Source organism: Lampetra fluviatilis, chromosome 1 (genome assembly GCF_964198595.1).
Source record: "Lampetra fluviatilis chromosome 1, kcLamFluv1.1, whole genome shotgun sequence".
In the NCBI taxonomy this organism is placed as follows: Eukaryota; Metazoa; Chordata; class Hyperoartia; order Petromyzontiformes; family Petromyzontidae; genus Lampetra; species Lampetra fluviatilis.
Window position 1 is genome coordinate 3,346,879 of NC_136275.1, and position 16,126 is coordinate 3,363,004.

Here is a 16,126-nt window from a genome sequence, read left to right on the forward strand (position 1 = left end):
TGTCTGTTTGTCTCAGAATGCAACTCTGAGAATCCATCTATCTCCCCATGTTTCTCAAAGCTGCGAATTAACTCAAACAGTTGATTGATGGAACCTAAGCAATATCTAAACATGCCAGGTATGCGTTATGGAACCACGTATTTTTCAAAAGTTATTCACATAATTAAAGAGTTCAGCACTTATTTACTGCTAGCCGTGCATACACTATTGATTATCAGTATATAAAGTTAAGCGCCGATGATTTAAAGTTCGCCTATGAGTAATCATCATGGACGCGCCCGATCTCGTCGTAGATCAGCAGCTAAGCGGGCCTGAGCCTGGATCATGCTGGGATGGGTGACCGCAGTGCATAACAGGTTGTTATAGGCTGCTGCGGGGGAGGAACGGTGTGGGCAGCAGAGAGCGGCGCTGCAAAATCCATTGTTATACTTCACTATACTCCAACGTCAATACTTGCCACCTTCACCAACTCACACTGACCAACACAGAAAGATTGTCAAAATACCCTCAAAGCACACACAGCATGGGGAAGGATTCATTTAGCATGCAAAGGCAAGAAGGTCTATAACAGATATACATATCTTCTTGGTTCTTTCGGTAAAGTCACGTAGAAGGGAAGTAATAAAATAATAAAAATAAAACATAATAAAATAATTCTCACGACGTTTCGGCCACAACGCAAGCAGCCGTCCTCAGGTGAAGAACAGGTCTGTCAGGACGGCTGCTTGCGTTGTGGCCGAAACGTCGTGAGAATTATTTTATTATGTTTTATTTTTATTATTTTATTACTTCCCTTCTACGTGACTTTACCGAAAGAACCAAGAAGATGAATCCCTGCAGTCACGAAAGCTTCAAATCGAGATACACATATGTAATGAGGTTGCATACTACAGTTTAATGAGTGACCATGTAATGACAGTGGTTTACTGGCACTGCTTGGTCTCATGAGAAGCAACGGAAGCGGAGGCCCCACACACACACACACAGAGAGGAGTTACTCCTGGAGAAGACAGAGCGTGCGTGCGAGTGAACCCAGCCCCGTGACCCGACGGGGAAACTGACCACTGCTCGCACTCCCCCTCCAGCCAGACGTCGCCCAGGTAACGCTCCCAGTTGCCGTGGCGACAGAGAGGAGGGCAGGAGCCCAGGTCGCACGGCTTCACCTGTGACCTTTCACCCTGGCAGGTGGAGCTCGCTCCCTCAGAGCCCGAGGTAATGGACGATCTGTTGTGTGGAAACGCAATGGGAACACACACACAAAAACACACACACACACACACACGAGTGTGTCACGAGCAATGCAAGTGCAATGACTATCCGCTTCAATGTTGCATCCGACTCACCGGGGACTGAACTACAGGCAGATATGTGATAACGGTCGGATATGCGAACTGCTGTAAAAAATTACAAGTTACACCATGAACAAATGAGGCACTGGGAGTGGGCGGTTAATTGTTTAGGGCGGATTTATTGTATTGTAAAGACGTTGCCCTCTACAATACAATTTGATTTAACACAGTGTCTAAATGTGACCCAGATCTCAAGATGCTGTACACAAACATAAGACATATATATTTCATACAGAGAGAGGCGGTGAGTCATTGGGAGAGGGAATATTACAGGAAGTTCTTGAGGCTGCACTTAATATGGAGGCAGGGAGTGGAATAGCACGTGGGGGGAGGGGGGAAGGGAGTTCCAATCTGGGCAGCAGAGGAGAATAAGCAGAGGGCCATTCTATTTCCACATCAGCAGTCTAGGCAAGCGACCGATGAGCGTGTTCCCGTGACATCGGAAGCACCAGACGAATGCGGACACGGAGTCAAAGTGCGCTCAGGTGAACGTTGGACGGTGCTCCTCCACCGCTGGCAATTTCTGAGGTAGTGGATGGAAACTACACCGTTGCGACGGCAAGGGGCAATCTCGATTCACGGTGAGTGCCGTTCACTCCCCGCAGAATGAAAAGTTTGGAACCGAGGATCAGTGGGCCGAGACCCCCTCGAGCTCTGAACTCGCGACCTTCCAATCGTGGTTTGGGCACCTTGATCGGAGTCTGTGTCCGAGCAAAGGTATGTTTTGTTATTGTTTTTAAATATCTCTCCTTATCTCGAACGGTCATTGCATACGTGATAGGGAATTTATGGCGCATGTGAAATTTCAGTTGGACCGAAAATCAATCACAGTAAACTCTTTCTTTTGTGCTTGAGTTTGATCTAAAGGCTAACATCTCAATCTGTTTTGTTATTTTTTGTGATAAAAGCACCGATACACGGTGCACAATAACCATTTGATGCAAAGATGAATTCCATCCTGCAACTCAAAACCCCCCTGCATTGTTCCTAAACCAGACTGCTACAGAAGCAGGCAGATGGCAAAGTTAATTTCTTAATCCACGACATTTCTCTGCAGACTCAAATCTGCATTACAAAGGTAATGGAGCCACCACAAAAGACGTTAACAACGAGGGCAGCTTCTAATGGTATCTGTAGGTTACTGCATTCATATCATAGCAGCTCATTTCACGTGAATTTTCGAGAAACAGATTGTGATGTACATTGTCTACGAATAATATTAAAGTGTCTTGGTGCTCGAATAAGCTTTGGGTGGGGTTCATCTCCTTTGGTGGTGCTTGGCCAGTGGTGGAAATTACACATTCCTATGGAGGGGCCCCCGTCTCTCCATTGGACAATCAGCATTGAATTTCAACCGAGTGGCATTCGCTTTATCGGCCTTTCTCAGGATAGTCCTCCTAAGTGTTGATTGAGTATCTTGAGTATATTCTTTGGTTCTTTCGGTAAAGTCACGTATTGACTTTACCGAAAGAACCAAAGAATATGAATTCCTGCAGTCACGAAAGCGTTAAGTCAAGATTTATCTTGAGTATTTACAACGCTGAGTATATTGAGCATGCTAGGCATGGGGCATTACTGCAGCACGCAGAGCAATCCCACAAACACAAGGGCATGAAGCAACAAACATTTCCACGAACAATTTGGTAACATAGTTGTCCTACTCCCATCTACGGGGCATGAAACGACCCCGAGCGTGTCGGTGTCTCACACACGACAGGACCTCTGCGAGACAAGCCGATACGTGTCAGTTGACATCCTGGAAACTCTTTGCTCCAAAGCACCGCAACACACGCACGGCGCCACCAGGCCCGGTGTCTCGTCCACAAACTTTGTTAAACGTTTGTTAAACGTCGGCCATCGCGCTTGGCGAAATCCCGTCGGACCGTCGCGGTAAAAACGAAGCCGCGGTGACCCCCACCGACCTGAACCGCGTGCGCGTTCCGCTGTCGCAGGATGCGCTGCAGGAGGACCAGGCCGACCAGACGCTCCACGCGCAGCTGCCGTCCGCGCACGGCTTCTCGGCGCACTCGATGCGGCCGTGCGAGCACGTGCAGTCGGCGCAGCCGGACGGCGACGGCCGCGAGGAGCCCGGCGCCCAGGCCTGGCCGCTCATGTCGGTGCACTCGCACTGCCACGTGGACACGCAGCGCCCGTCCTGCTCCAGGAGCCCTGCACGCGCAGACGCGCGCAAAAGCACGTGCGTGCTTGCTCGCCCTTTTGTCGTGACGCCTGCTGCGGTGAGGTGGATCTACGCGTGCCACTCGTATGTATGTATGTCGAACTTCTTTCGTACCGTACGTAGCCAACCGTGCAAATCGGAGGTTTCCATACCGATGGCTGCGGTTCCACCCATGCAGCTTCTCGACAACAGTGACGAACCATTTCCTCGTCAATGATCCCACCACCAACCCGCCAGCAATATGGATTTTGACCTGCAGCGTTGCTGAACTCTACTGAACCGTTTTCACATTGGACAAGGTCAATGTCATAATTGGTTTTTTACCCTTCTATCTGGCAACAAAACCGACAACTTTTTACAAGGAGTCATGTTTGCATAGACCGCAATACCTGCAGTCATAATACAAACAAAAGAACATAACTCTGATAATGTGCACTGTCCTTGAAGTTGATTGGTCCACACCCGAGACAGCTTTCCTTAGAGCCTAGTCTCACATGGGTTGGACCAGATGACGCCAAAAGGCGCACAACTCAAAGACAATGCACCATCAGAGTATGAGAGCTCGGGGCAAGCATCTACACTATGGGATACGACGCAAGGCAGAGAGCACGCACACGTAAATGTTTTATGCTGAAAAGCAGCGCTATGGAATGCAAGTCGGACGTTAAATGAAATGTGCGGCTCAACAAGCCGCATTTGCAACAGCTGCTAAAGGGTACAGGACATTGCGGTAATGAATCGATCGATGTTTGAAAAATACTCCCGCATTGTTTAGGCAGAAGGTCACATCCATTCCTTTAAAAGCATGAACAACGGAATCCACGTATTTAAACTCCCGTGGAATCGCACGGCGATCTCAAGACGTTCTGCCGGGGGGGGGGGGCGGGGGGGGCGGGGGGGAGGGGGTGGTGTGTTGGAAAAGCGCACGGCGGTGACCGCTCCAGTGCCGTCAAATAAAACTTTAACCGATACCGTCGGGGCAGCTGCAGCCCGGTTGGCAGCGTTCCGGTTCCACGCAGGCGAAGCCCTGCTGCAGGTCGGCGCAGCTGCGCGGGCAGCGGTTGCCACAGTCGCTGAGAAGCATCTCGGGAGGGCAGCCCTCGCCATCTGCACCGGTACAGCAAGAGTAAAACGCGCGCATCGGGCCTCTGCCAAATTCTCATCGTTTGCCCGCCGCCTCCCTCCTCCGGCCGTCGCTTACAGAGGCTTGCTGGGCTCCACGGAGCACAATGAGAAGAAACCTCCGTCTATTTTTTTGTCATCGACAAGCTCTTGAGATGGCACACCAAATCACCCAAAAAAATCCCCAACGGAATATTAAACCCGTGGCGCGTTTTCAAGGGAGTTTGGGTTCATTTCCAGGCATTTCCTTGAGCGATACAGGTAAGCTATTCATGAAAAAAGATGTACAGTAAAACCTTGGATTGCGAGCATAAATCGTCCCGGAAACGTGCTTGTAATCCAAAGTACTCGTATATCAAAGCACTCGTATATCAGTTGTGATCACGTGACGCTCGGCAGACAAAGTGTATACGCGTACTACTCGTATTGCAAGACCTCGCTCGTTTATCAAAATTAATATTTATATTAAAATTTTGCTCGTCTTGCAAAACACTCGCAGACCAAGTTACTCGCAATCCAAGGTTTTACTACATATATATAGTTGCTCCCTCATTCTATTTCTATCATAGATGAGCTGTTGATGACGTCAATCCAAATTCACTGGATGCGAAAAAGAAAAATGTTCATCGATGCCACATTTTTAGGGAATATTGACCTTTTTAAGGATGCTTTATTGGGCAATGTATGTGTGTATATATTTTCACAATTACTTACACATGTGCAGCCTGATTTGACGAGGGTCTCCTCCATGCGTTGTGTGCCATGAGTGATGATTTGATCTTACTTCAGCATGCTGGTCAGTGTTGGTTCGTGAAGGTGGGAGGATATGCAGGACTAGAAAAATAGATTTTACTGCACTGCCTTTGAATATTGTTTGCTGCAACTTACACTCATATCTGTGTATTCCAAACAAAAAAAAACTATTCCAATTTAGTTTTTTTTTTTACCAGGTAAGGCCCATTGAGCTATATAGTGTCTTTTTCAGAAGCGGCCTGGCCACAAATGATATCTCAACGAAGTGGCTTATCACGTGGAAATCTACAGCAGCCAAATACTTAACAAGCATGTTTCTAAATGTGGACGGAAAAACGGGAGGACCCTGAGAGAAATCTACGCGACCACGGGGAGAACATGCAAACCCCAAATATACAGGCGTTAGGGTCTGGATCGAATCCACGACCTCCTGCATACCTGGCGAGGGAGATAACATCTCGCCACCGGCGGCACTCCAATGTGCTCTGTCCACACATTATCTACAAACGTGAGGCTTATGTCGAATGGAAGCCCTCGACTTATAGTCGCGATGCACACTAATGCCAATGGTTATTTCGTGCAGTTTTGACAAGAGTCACGATTTAAGAATTTCCTAAAAAATGGGAGAATTTGCCGGTTGCATAACGGCGTTACAGCGTCTCGCGACACACAGCGTTTTGCGCTCTGCGCGGGAAGCAATTAGCACGAGACGTGCAGAGCAAAAGAAAACAAAGCCAGCGCTTGCGCGCTTGCGTGCTTGCGCTGAGACGCGAGCATGTGTGACAGCACGAGCAGGTGAATAATAATGATTATGACACGACTAAAGACGACTTGCAATTGTACTTCAATGAACAAAGGCAATATTTTCACAACCGCTGTCATTTACGTTACAGATTAAAAATGTTTATAAGTGTGTTTTTACTTGTTCAATGCGTGTCAGTTGACATCCTGGAAACTCCTTGCTTATAAGATGTTCTGTCTCACGGGATTTACCTAAGTGAAATATTTTAACAAGTAAAAATAAATGTCTGACATAATGAACTGTGGGTTGCTTGCTGCAAATATAGTCCAAGTCACACCAGACAATGTTTAGAAATCTCACGATTCAGTGTAAATGTCAAAGGCTCCTACAGCCAAACCAAAAGTAACTTATTCTTTGGTTCTTTCGGTTAAGTCACGTCTAAAGATAAAATAATAAATTAAATAATTGCCGTCCACTCATTGATATGCTAATTTTCTCTGCCCCCTCCCTCTCTCCGTCCCTGCCCCCCCTCTCTATATTTAAGGGACCGTCACAGAAACGACCCCTCTCTTTGTGCCGATATGTGTCCTCTCTCTGTGTGTCCTTGTGATGTCTGTCTGCTTGTATGTCTGTCTATAGTTTTCTAGTTAGATTTTTGTTGCTATTTCTTTTATGCCTGATGATGATTGCTTGTGTTGCAATCGAAACGTCGTAATTTGCTATTATTTTAATTCATTATTTTATCTTTAGACGTGACTTAACCGAAAGAACCAAAGAATAATTCCTGCAGTCACGAAAGCTCCAAAATTAAGATTCAAAGTAACTTATCCATGATCCTAAAGGTAGTGGGAAAACTTTCCTTAGCCGTCTAGGCAGCCGCCTTGCTTGTCTACATATTATAATGACCGACAAAACCACTGCAACATTACATAATGTATAACCGAGTCCGTCTGGTAACTTTACAGACTTTAATGTGGTCGGCCTCATTACAGAACTGAGCTCAACACACAAAAGCTTCGGAGGTGACTCCATTGCTCTGAGTATATACAGGAAGTGACTGCATGCCACGTCCGAGTTCCCGACATGATGCATTCTGCGTATATCAATCTGCGTGAAAATGCCTCTCTCACGTGAATACGTATAACGCGCCGCACCACATCGACAAGAACATACGCGAGCATGCCCCGTGTCACCACCACCAAATAGAAAGTGCAGGAATCTGACAAAATGGTGTGCCGTGTGGTCTCATCGTTCTGTTGGATGGGTGCGAGTGTTGTCGTGAGGAATCGTTGTGGGGAGCGGTAGTGTAGTGGTTAGTGTTGCGCTCAAGGCCAACACCAGTGGCGACTATCTGAACCGGTCCTGGGCCTCCCCCTACGTCTACTCAGTCTCAAACACGACCACTGGGGAGATGAAGGCGGCCGGGCGTGGTGTTGGCCACCCACCCCTCCGTGCGCCAGTCCTGGCCTTCGTAGGTGCTCGCTAACAGCACTTGCCACAAAAGTCTGTTGCAGGCTACACGGGGGCTCTTTGTCTCTTTTCGGTGTCGCCGTGTTGTGTCGTGTGGTTGCTTGGGGGGCGGGAAGTGGTTTGGGGGGAGAAAGCGAACTTGTCCTTCAGTGGGTGTGCCATGAGTGTGGGTGAGGTGGGGATTTAGGTGAACATTTTACAGGCCTGACAGCGCTCAAAATGACTGAACGCAAAGATTATACAACATTGTTGCACAAAATAGAACAAAAATGAAACTTCAAATACCTAAGAACGGAGTATCGGAGTGAGTTTTTTTAGGATTCAAGGCGTGCGTATGCGAATCTAAATGTCTGAGGAGCCTAGATTTGAGGTTCAGGTGGGAAAGTTGCGAAGGATGGAATTAAAATAAGAGATATCGTTTCCAAAGATATGAGCATAGGGATGAAGGAAACCCCCACATTACTATTGTTTGCAATATACCGAGCCTATGTGTGACAATTTCCATGCTTAGATGTCACTAAATGGCCTCTCAACAATACCCACACCAAGCGGACTCCAACCATCATCGCCGTTGGACGGGTAACGCTTTCAATGGGCCATTCCACTCCCTCTAATCCGAGACGCTTGCACCCTACGCAGGAACCACAGCAAATCAATCGCCGCAAGCAAGCGGGCATCCAACGGACGGACAGCGCACCGCAAGGCTGGGTGTTGCAGACGGTCACTTGGTACTTGTCCCCTGGGCAGGGCTGCCCGCCGTTCTTCCGCGGGGGGTTGGTGCAGGCCCTCACGCGCAAGGAGCGGCCTCCCCCGCAAGCTCGGTCGCACGGGGCCCAAGGGCTCCAGGAGCTCCATCCGCCGTCCACTGTGCGCCAGGGGTGAAAGGTCAACAGGCGAGTGAAGCCGCTTGAGCTTTAGAGGTCCCCTGTTGTCTGTGTTCCTGTCCGACGTCTTTGATTTACATCGGGAGAGGTTTCGTCAGTCGACTGCTGAGCAAGGCCCTCGCCGCGTCGCCGTGGGTCGTGAGGGTCGTTTGACCATACTTTATCATTCTGGTCAGTGCTGGTTGAAGGCTAGCAGCATAGTTGCGAGATCATAGAATTACAGCCAAAGTAATTACAGCCATGGAGCACAAAGGCCCACAGCAGCACGTAATGCCCCGGCAGACATGGTGGTCACCATCCGGGCTCAACTCTGCTTAGCACCTGGGATCTTACAAGATCAAGTGCAATCAGGGTGATGCAGTCATAGGCTCGCCATTCTAAACCAAGTAAAAAACAAAGTCAATGTGTCCCCGTGCTTATCTGAGTGTGGGCACCCTTGAAGCCGTTGGTGCTCAGAGAGAGCGGCCCGTCTGAAGGACGACCCACTGCCGTTTGAATCAAAGTAGAAAGAAGAAATTGGTGGAGTCATCCAATGTGGTGGGTACACATGGTGGGGGGGTGGGGGGGCGGCCTCCTTCACGACGCGTGCGCCGGCTCCGCCTCACCCTTGCAGACGTCCGTGTTGCAGAAGCGAACTTCCCAGTTGCCGGCGATGATGTCCGGGCACCAGGAACCGTTTCCCAGCGGGGGGTTGTACGTGCGCATGCGCTGCTGCTGCCCGACGCCGCACGGCCGCGAACACGTGCTCCACGCCGTCCACGCGTTCCACGAGCAGTCCACGCTGCAGTCGCCGTCCTCGCACGACACCGGGGCTTGCGGGTGGAGGGGGGGGGCACGTGGAGAAAGACCGTTACCTCTCTCGCCTCAAGAGCGCCTGACAATACGATCCCAGTAAAAAGCCTTAATGTTAAAACCAAGAGGAAAATAACGCCACACAGATGAAGAGAAAATAAATGTGTTTTCAGACGAGCCCTAAAAACCTCGACTGACGGAGCATCCCTAACGGACTGGTATGGAGGAGGTCGTGGATTCGATCCCGACTCTGACGCCTTCTGTATATTTGGAGTGTGCATGTTCTCCCTGTGGTCGCGTGGATTTTTCTCCGGGTCCTCCGTTTTTTTTCCCTCCATATTTAATAGCGCGCGCGTTTAGAGGATTTGGCTGCTGTAAATGTCCACGTGGTTATAAGCCACTTCGTTGAGCTATCATTTGTGGCCAAGTCGCTTCTGAAAATTAACCCGTAAAAAAAAAATTTCACTATAAATCCTTTATATGCGTGGCGGCTAGAGTCCTCTCGTCCTCTGGCTTGAGATGGCTGCCACCTATGGGTCAGATGATTGCCTGCCACCATTAAGAAATTGGTAATTAAATATTTTAAAAAATTCCTAAAAAGTGTAAAATTTAGGAATTTTTTTTTCACAAAAATAAATTGTCACGCACACCGAGTCTGTGTGCAAAATGTCAGCTCGATTGGATCACGGGAAGTGGGTTAAAAAACGACCGAAAGATTTGCACGGTCGTAAGCAAGCAAGCAAGTGAACTTAATATAAAGGATTTTAAAAAAGAGCTGTAGAGCTCAGTGGGCCTTACCTGGCAAAATATAAATAGTTTAGTAGTTTCGGTTTTAGAATCTGGATATTTATTTATACTGGAGGAATCCGATGAGCTGTAAAGCTCTTTTTCACAGATGCCCAGTGGGGGCGGGTCAGAACGTTAGAGTACAGTACAAAAACATGATAGTGTACAGTACAGGGAAGGTAAACAAATATACAAAATATACAAAAATATACAAATATACAAATAAAACCAAACTATTTGATTTTATATTCTTCGTTCTTTCGGTGAAGTCACGTAGATAGAAAACAAAAATTAGAATAAATCAAAATTAAAAGCATTTGCTTTAATTTAGATTTTTGTTTTCTATCCACGTGACTTTACCGAAAGAACCCAGAATATGAATTCCTGCAGTCACGAAAGTTTTAAGTCTAAATATTTTATTTTACCAGGTAAAGCCCACTGAGCTATTAGCTCCTTTTTCAGAAGCGACCTGGCCACAAACGATAGCTCAACCAAGTGGCTCAACACGTGGAAATGTATAGCAGCAAAATAATCTAAATGATCTGAACGCATGTTTCTAAATCGTGAAGTGGCTGGTTGGTGCAGAGATTGGAGCACTGAGCCGGACTGCTGAGAATGTGAATTCGAATCGTAGGCAAGGTTTAAACCGGGTTCTCAAGTTGCAGTGAGCTCGCGCTTTCAGCTCGGTCACCAATGACTGCATCAAAAAAACGAAACTCATTAAATGTTGATTCAGCAATACATGTTTCTAAATTCCTTCCGAGATTTAAAACAACTTAGCTCGACTATCATGCGACAAACATTAAATCTCAGTGGAAGAATGCAGCCCGCTGCTGTATAAACCATCGATCACTTCATACAGAGCTCAGAGCGTAGCTCTGTGAAATCTGCTTTCGTGAGCTATTCTCTAACACAAAGGGTGACAATATTCCCTGCGAGACATCTCAATGGTTACAGTCAGCCCTCGACTTACGAACACCCCCACTTACGAACCAGCTTCCATTCAAACGCAAACTTGCACTTGCAAACCAAACCGCGGAACTATTTTGTTCAACGGAGCGATCCTCCGTAGAGATGTAACGAGTCAGCCTCGCGCTGGGAGCGAGTGTGTACGCGCGTTACGCGCGCGCGCACGTACTTCGTCTCAGAATATGACACCGACAGAGTCCAGAAAAACAATTGTTGAAAAAAACACATTTTTCATAGAATCTCACGCAAACGAGAATTTGGAAGGTGCTCATCTCAGACAATCGCATGGCCTATCTATGGCCGGCAGGCCTGGGGAGGGTGGTCTCACCGTCACACTGGGGCAGGTTGCACACGTGCTCCTGGTAAGACTCGCCGCGGCACGTGGCTCTGGGCGCACAGAAGCGCACGCGCGTCTTCAGGGCGGGCAGCTCGGGGTCACTGCACGTGCGCGAGCACGGCGACCACGGCGTCCAGCTGCCGAAGCCCTCCGTGTCCGCTGAGCGCACGCAAAGACAAAGAATCCGCCGTATTGGCTTCACAGACTGTCGGGGCAAGTGCTGTTGGCGCGCACCTATGAAGGCCGGCACGGCACACGAGGGAGGGGGGGAGGGTGGGTGGCCGGCCGGCATCGCGTCCGGCCGCCTTTGTCTCCATAGTGGCGATGTTCACGCCGCACCAGGTAGTAATTTGAGGCTGAGTCGACCTAGGGGAGACCCAGGACCAGTTTACATAATCGTCACTGGTGTTGGCCGTGATCAGGAATCGCCGGGTTCGTAGAGCAGTGTGGTAACCGCTACGCTACCACACACACGCGCACACACAGCACTGCCACCACCTACCAACCTCGGGCTGTCGCTCCTTCTCTTTGTCTGCTCTCGCTGTCTGAAACTCACCATACTTGGTCATCTGCACTGTCGAACGTTCCACCTGTTCCTCTTCTCCATTTCCCCAGTATAAGTGACCTTAATCTTTGTCTTAACCCATAGTTGTTTCTGTTGCCCGCTGTCCGAAATTATCTCTTCGCATATAGTTCCTGTATGTATAGTATATAGTTCCTATGTACGAAAAAACCCCAAAACATTCATCAATAATCCTGGTTTGAAGATAAATTAAAAATATATATGGGACATTTCAGCCCTTCTCCAACATGTGCCTATGCATTAAATCATGCAATTAAGAGTCCTGATGTTATTCATTTCTTGATATTCACCACCCCCACACTAACCTGGTGTCCTTCGTTTATCGCACAGCCATAGGGATGAAACTTAATTGAGTTGCCGTGTACATTACAGAAATTATATCACCCGATGGAACGGCTGCCACAGAGGATGGTGCAAGAAAAAGGTTACCTGGCATGGGTGCGATGGTGACATTTGCCGGGCTGGGGGTTGTGTATGCAGCTGGAAAGAGAGAAATGTCATTGCAAATTTAGAGTGTAAAGCTTTCGGGAAAAAAACTATTTTTAGAATGTAAGAGAATATTTCCTTTTTACAACGAACTGTGCAATCTTAATCATGCTAGTAAGCAAACTTCTCTGAAGAACACCCTTAAAATGAATGGCACGTAACATCATGTGATGGAACTACTTTTGGGCCAAGCAACGTCTTGATAACATTGCATCCAAAGCGTTAGCCCTTACAGCTTGTCCGCAGTCAATTTAACTGCAAAACCAAACTTAATGGCATTGTGTTCAATGAAATTATGGTGGGACTCAAGCATCAATGGATCAAGAAAATGTAGTGCTACTTTAAATTTCGATTTAAAGCTTTCGTGACTGCAGAGATTCATCTTCTTGGTTCTTTCGGTAAAGTCACGTAGAAGGGAAGTAATAAAATAATACAAATAAAACATAATAAAACGTAATAAAATAATTATTTTTATTTTTATTATTTTATTACTTCCCTTCTACGTGACTTTACCGAAAGAACCAAGAAGATAGTGCTACTTTGTAGGACATCATAAGTGGTCATCCTATTTCTAAAATTCAGACTCCCATCATAGGAAAATGGAATTTCCACCTGTGGCACATCACAGCCAATGGAGATGGGACGAGCGACGTCCCATACTTGTCCAACGAGAGGCTAAACTTACGCGATTGCCCTGAGCTGCCCACACCACGACGTGGCCAGGCCTCGCTCTCAGCCTGGTCTTTCCAGGGGTCAGCGACCCTTCAAGCATTCCCGCACCCGAGCACACCGCCTCCAGCGTGCCTCTCTCTCTCTCCACGGCCGTGGCAACCAAAGCACGTGCCGCCTACTCCGGTCGAACCGGCGCTCCGACGGGGAACGGACCGTCGCCGCTTGCTCACTCACCGCGGCAGTCGGGCGTGTGGCAGTACTTGATGTCCATGGTGGGGCCCGTGCACGGCCGGCCGCCGTGTCGCGGCGCGGGCTCGCTGCAGGTGCGCGTGCGCGTCATGCGGCCCAGGCCCCCGCAGGTGCGCGAGCACCGCTCCCAGCCGCTCCACGCTGATAGCCGCCCGTCCACGGGGCACGGACGCGCGGCGCAGCGCAGCTTGCCGTGCGCGCACGTGCTTGCGGGCGTGGGAGTGGCGCGTGGCGGTTAGCGACGGTGTTAATGGGTGAATGCTACGTTATACCGTCGCAGGTGTAGGTTAACGTCGTCGTCGTCGTCATCGTCATTGTGAGTCGTGGTAAATGCGCTGCTGGTGGAAGGCCTCCCCTGAGCTGCTGCCACCTCTCACAAGTCTGAGGTGTGATAATGGTTGTCCTGAGTTCGTGTATGTGAAAAAGCTTTGCACTGTACGTAGTCAACTATGCTAATCGGAGGTGTGGGGGCTGAAAATCCTCGGTAAAGAAGGGATAAAGGAAGAGAAAATGCTGACTTTGGACAGTGTTAAATCTACAGATGATTAGTAATACGTAAAAATATCTCACTAGAACTTCATGGAGTGGCAGCCAAATAAGGGAAATTGTCCGAGATGATGACCGCCGTGGAGAAGGAGTGATGAAATCGACGCGCATGACGGGACTACGTGGATTGTTACGTTGAAGAACTGTTAAAGGTGGCAAGGGTTTGGGAAGGCCTTCATCCAGCAGTGGATTGGTCATAGCTGATGATAATGATGATGAACGATTGCTCTGTACCCGTCAATGTAAATTACTTGGAATGTTTTCACAGCATCCCCTGCCTTCGTTTGCACGATCACAGCGTCATGTGGTAAGCGTGAACATTTACTTAAAAGAATATTCCCTGGTGGGCCATTGCATAAAAGCAATACATACATAAATCAGCATCGTCGTCAGCCATGAGTCAAATACATTTAGACTTTTCAATTTTGTTTTCTTATTTTGTTGTGCACGCCAGCTGGCCGTACTGCTCTGTTTTTGAACATTGTATTTGGTGCTGCAATCGCTTCCTTACCTCGTGGTTATCTCAAGCACCCCTTTGTTCTGACTCAAGACCTACCGCATGGGAGACGCGGCATTAATAATAAATTATGATTTATCCACTGCTTCAACGGAGGCCTCACCCCATCATCACTCGGCTGAACGGGCAAACGCTCCGGCGTTTGCCTTGGGATGTGCAGACGCGTGTTTATTTTTGCAGTCGTTTATGAGGCTCGCCAGCGAGAACACTGAAGCTTTTATTTTAAGCACAGCGGCAGGTTCGAGGCATACATTATATTATTCATCGGCTGCTCTGGGGACACCAGAGAAGGAGAGGCACCAGGTGTGCTCACGAATTACAGGAGCAGTCCGTAAAGCGGCACTGACTCTTAATCTGATAACCGCGGCAAGTTGGTCTAACATTACTTACAGCTGCGATGGTTTCTTATCCTGGAATAAACAAAATTAAAATGTAACCTCACCACCGCTTTTGCACGTATTAATTTTACATCCGTGCAATGTTTTCACAGCATTACCTGGCTTAATTTGCACGATCATAGTGTGAATAGTAGGGGTAGGACAATGCATTAATTTGTTGAGAGATACCCATTCTTAAGCTCACGAAAAATTATTCATTGTGTTTTTAATTTTTAAATGTGCGCGTAGGTTTGTGAATCAAATTGCGGTGATTAACCGCGACAATGCATCAAATCGCAGGCGGGTGAATTGTGATAGCTATAGAAAATATGTAGGGGGTCTATACAATGCATAGTGTTAGACCCGTTGGAGTTGTCATTTGGCAAAGGTAACGGTGTGAACGTGATTATAATAATTATTATAATAATTATTCATAGTTGCAGTATTTCTCCAGGAGCAACAGCATCGGTAGCAGAGACCTAGCACTAAGGCCCTGTGCAGTAAAACACCTTAAAGGTCTTCAAAATGAAATCAGCCTTCCACCTACCAATTGCTGCACTCGTGAGTGATGGAACTTCCCGACGGGATCTCCTGCCCCAGGAAGACGGCCGTGCCGTCATCCCGCAGCGCCGTGAGATTGAACGGGGCCCTCCCTCCAACTTCCGCCCCCTGATCCGCCGCCTTCTCAGCGGCCGAGAGGGCCGACTGTTCCCACAGCAGGACTGCAGTGGCTTCATCCAGCACGCAGGGGCACTCCTGGGGGGGCACAGACACCGCGCGTGTTGCCTTGTGCTTCCAGTCACACTCCACCATCAAAAGACACGGTGGCTCACACCTGACACGGTGGCTCAAGACACGGCGGCTCACACCTAGCAGACCCACCTCTCTCTCTCTGCCCACTCCCCCCTCTCTCTCTATTTAAGGCCTCGACACAGAGGCATTGGGTCTCTGTGTGTCTATGTTGTGTGTCTGTGTTGTCTCTCTCTGCTTGTGTGTCTGTCTGTGTGTCTCCGTGTCTGTGTTTTGTCTCTCTCTCTCAAATGTAGTTTGACCTGATGACGGTTGCTCGTGTTGCAATCAAAACGTCGTACTCTATTATTTAATTTATTTTCTTTCTACATGACTTTACCGAAAGAACCAAAGAGTAATTCCTGCAGTCACGAAAGCTTCAAATCAAGTTTGGCTCACACCTGTAATCCAGCGAGCAGGAGGCAGGGTGCATGTGTCATGTTGATCACCACGTGTATTTTGCGCTTACTGTTTGAGGGGCCAACTGAGCTACATAGCTCTCAGGATGTTTTCGGTAAAGTCAG

General features: G+C 48.2%; 1 protein-coding gene across 1 annotated transcript in view; it reads right to left on the reverse strand.

Annotated features, from left to right (window-relative positions):
* The window catches only part of LOC144953166 (SCO-spondin-like), a 187,033-nt gene that overhangs the window by 51,243 nt on the left and 119,664 nt on the right, over window positions 1-16,126 (reverse strand). The window contains exons 82-90 of the mRNA XM_078883760.1: window positions 15,361-15,569; window positions 13,359-13,579; window positions 12,396-12,446; window positions 11,375-11,542; window positions 9,105-9,311; window positions 8,313-8,480; window positions 4,501-4,635; window positions 3,272-3,518; window positions 1,063-1,224 (exon numbers count right to left, since the gene is read on the reverse strand). Coding sequence (XP_078739886.1) covers window positions 1,063-1,224; window positions 3,272-3,518; window positions 4,501-4,635; window positions 8,313-8,480; window positions 9,105-9,311; window positions 11,375-11,542; window positions 12,396-12,446; window positions 13,359-13,579; window positions 15,361-15,569 — 1,568 coding nt within the window. The remainder of the gene's footprint in view (window positions 1-1,062; window positions 1,225-3,271; window positions 3,519-4,500; window positions 4,636-8,312; window positions 8,481-9,104; window positions 9,312-11,374; window positions 11,543-12,395; window positions 12,447-13,358; window positions 13,580-15,360; window positions 15,570-16,126) is intronic.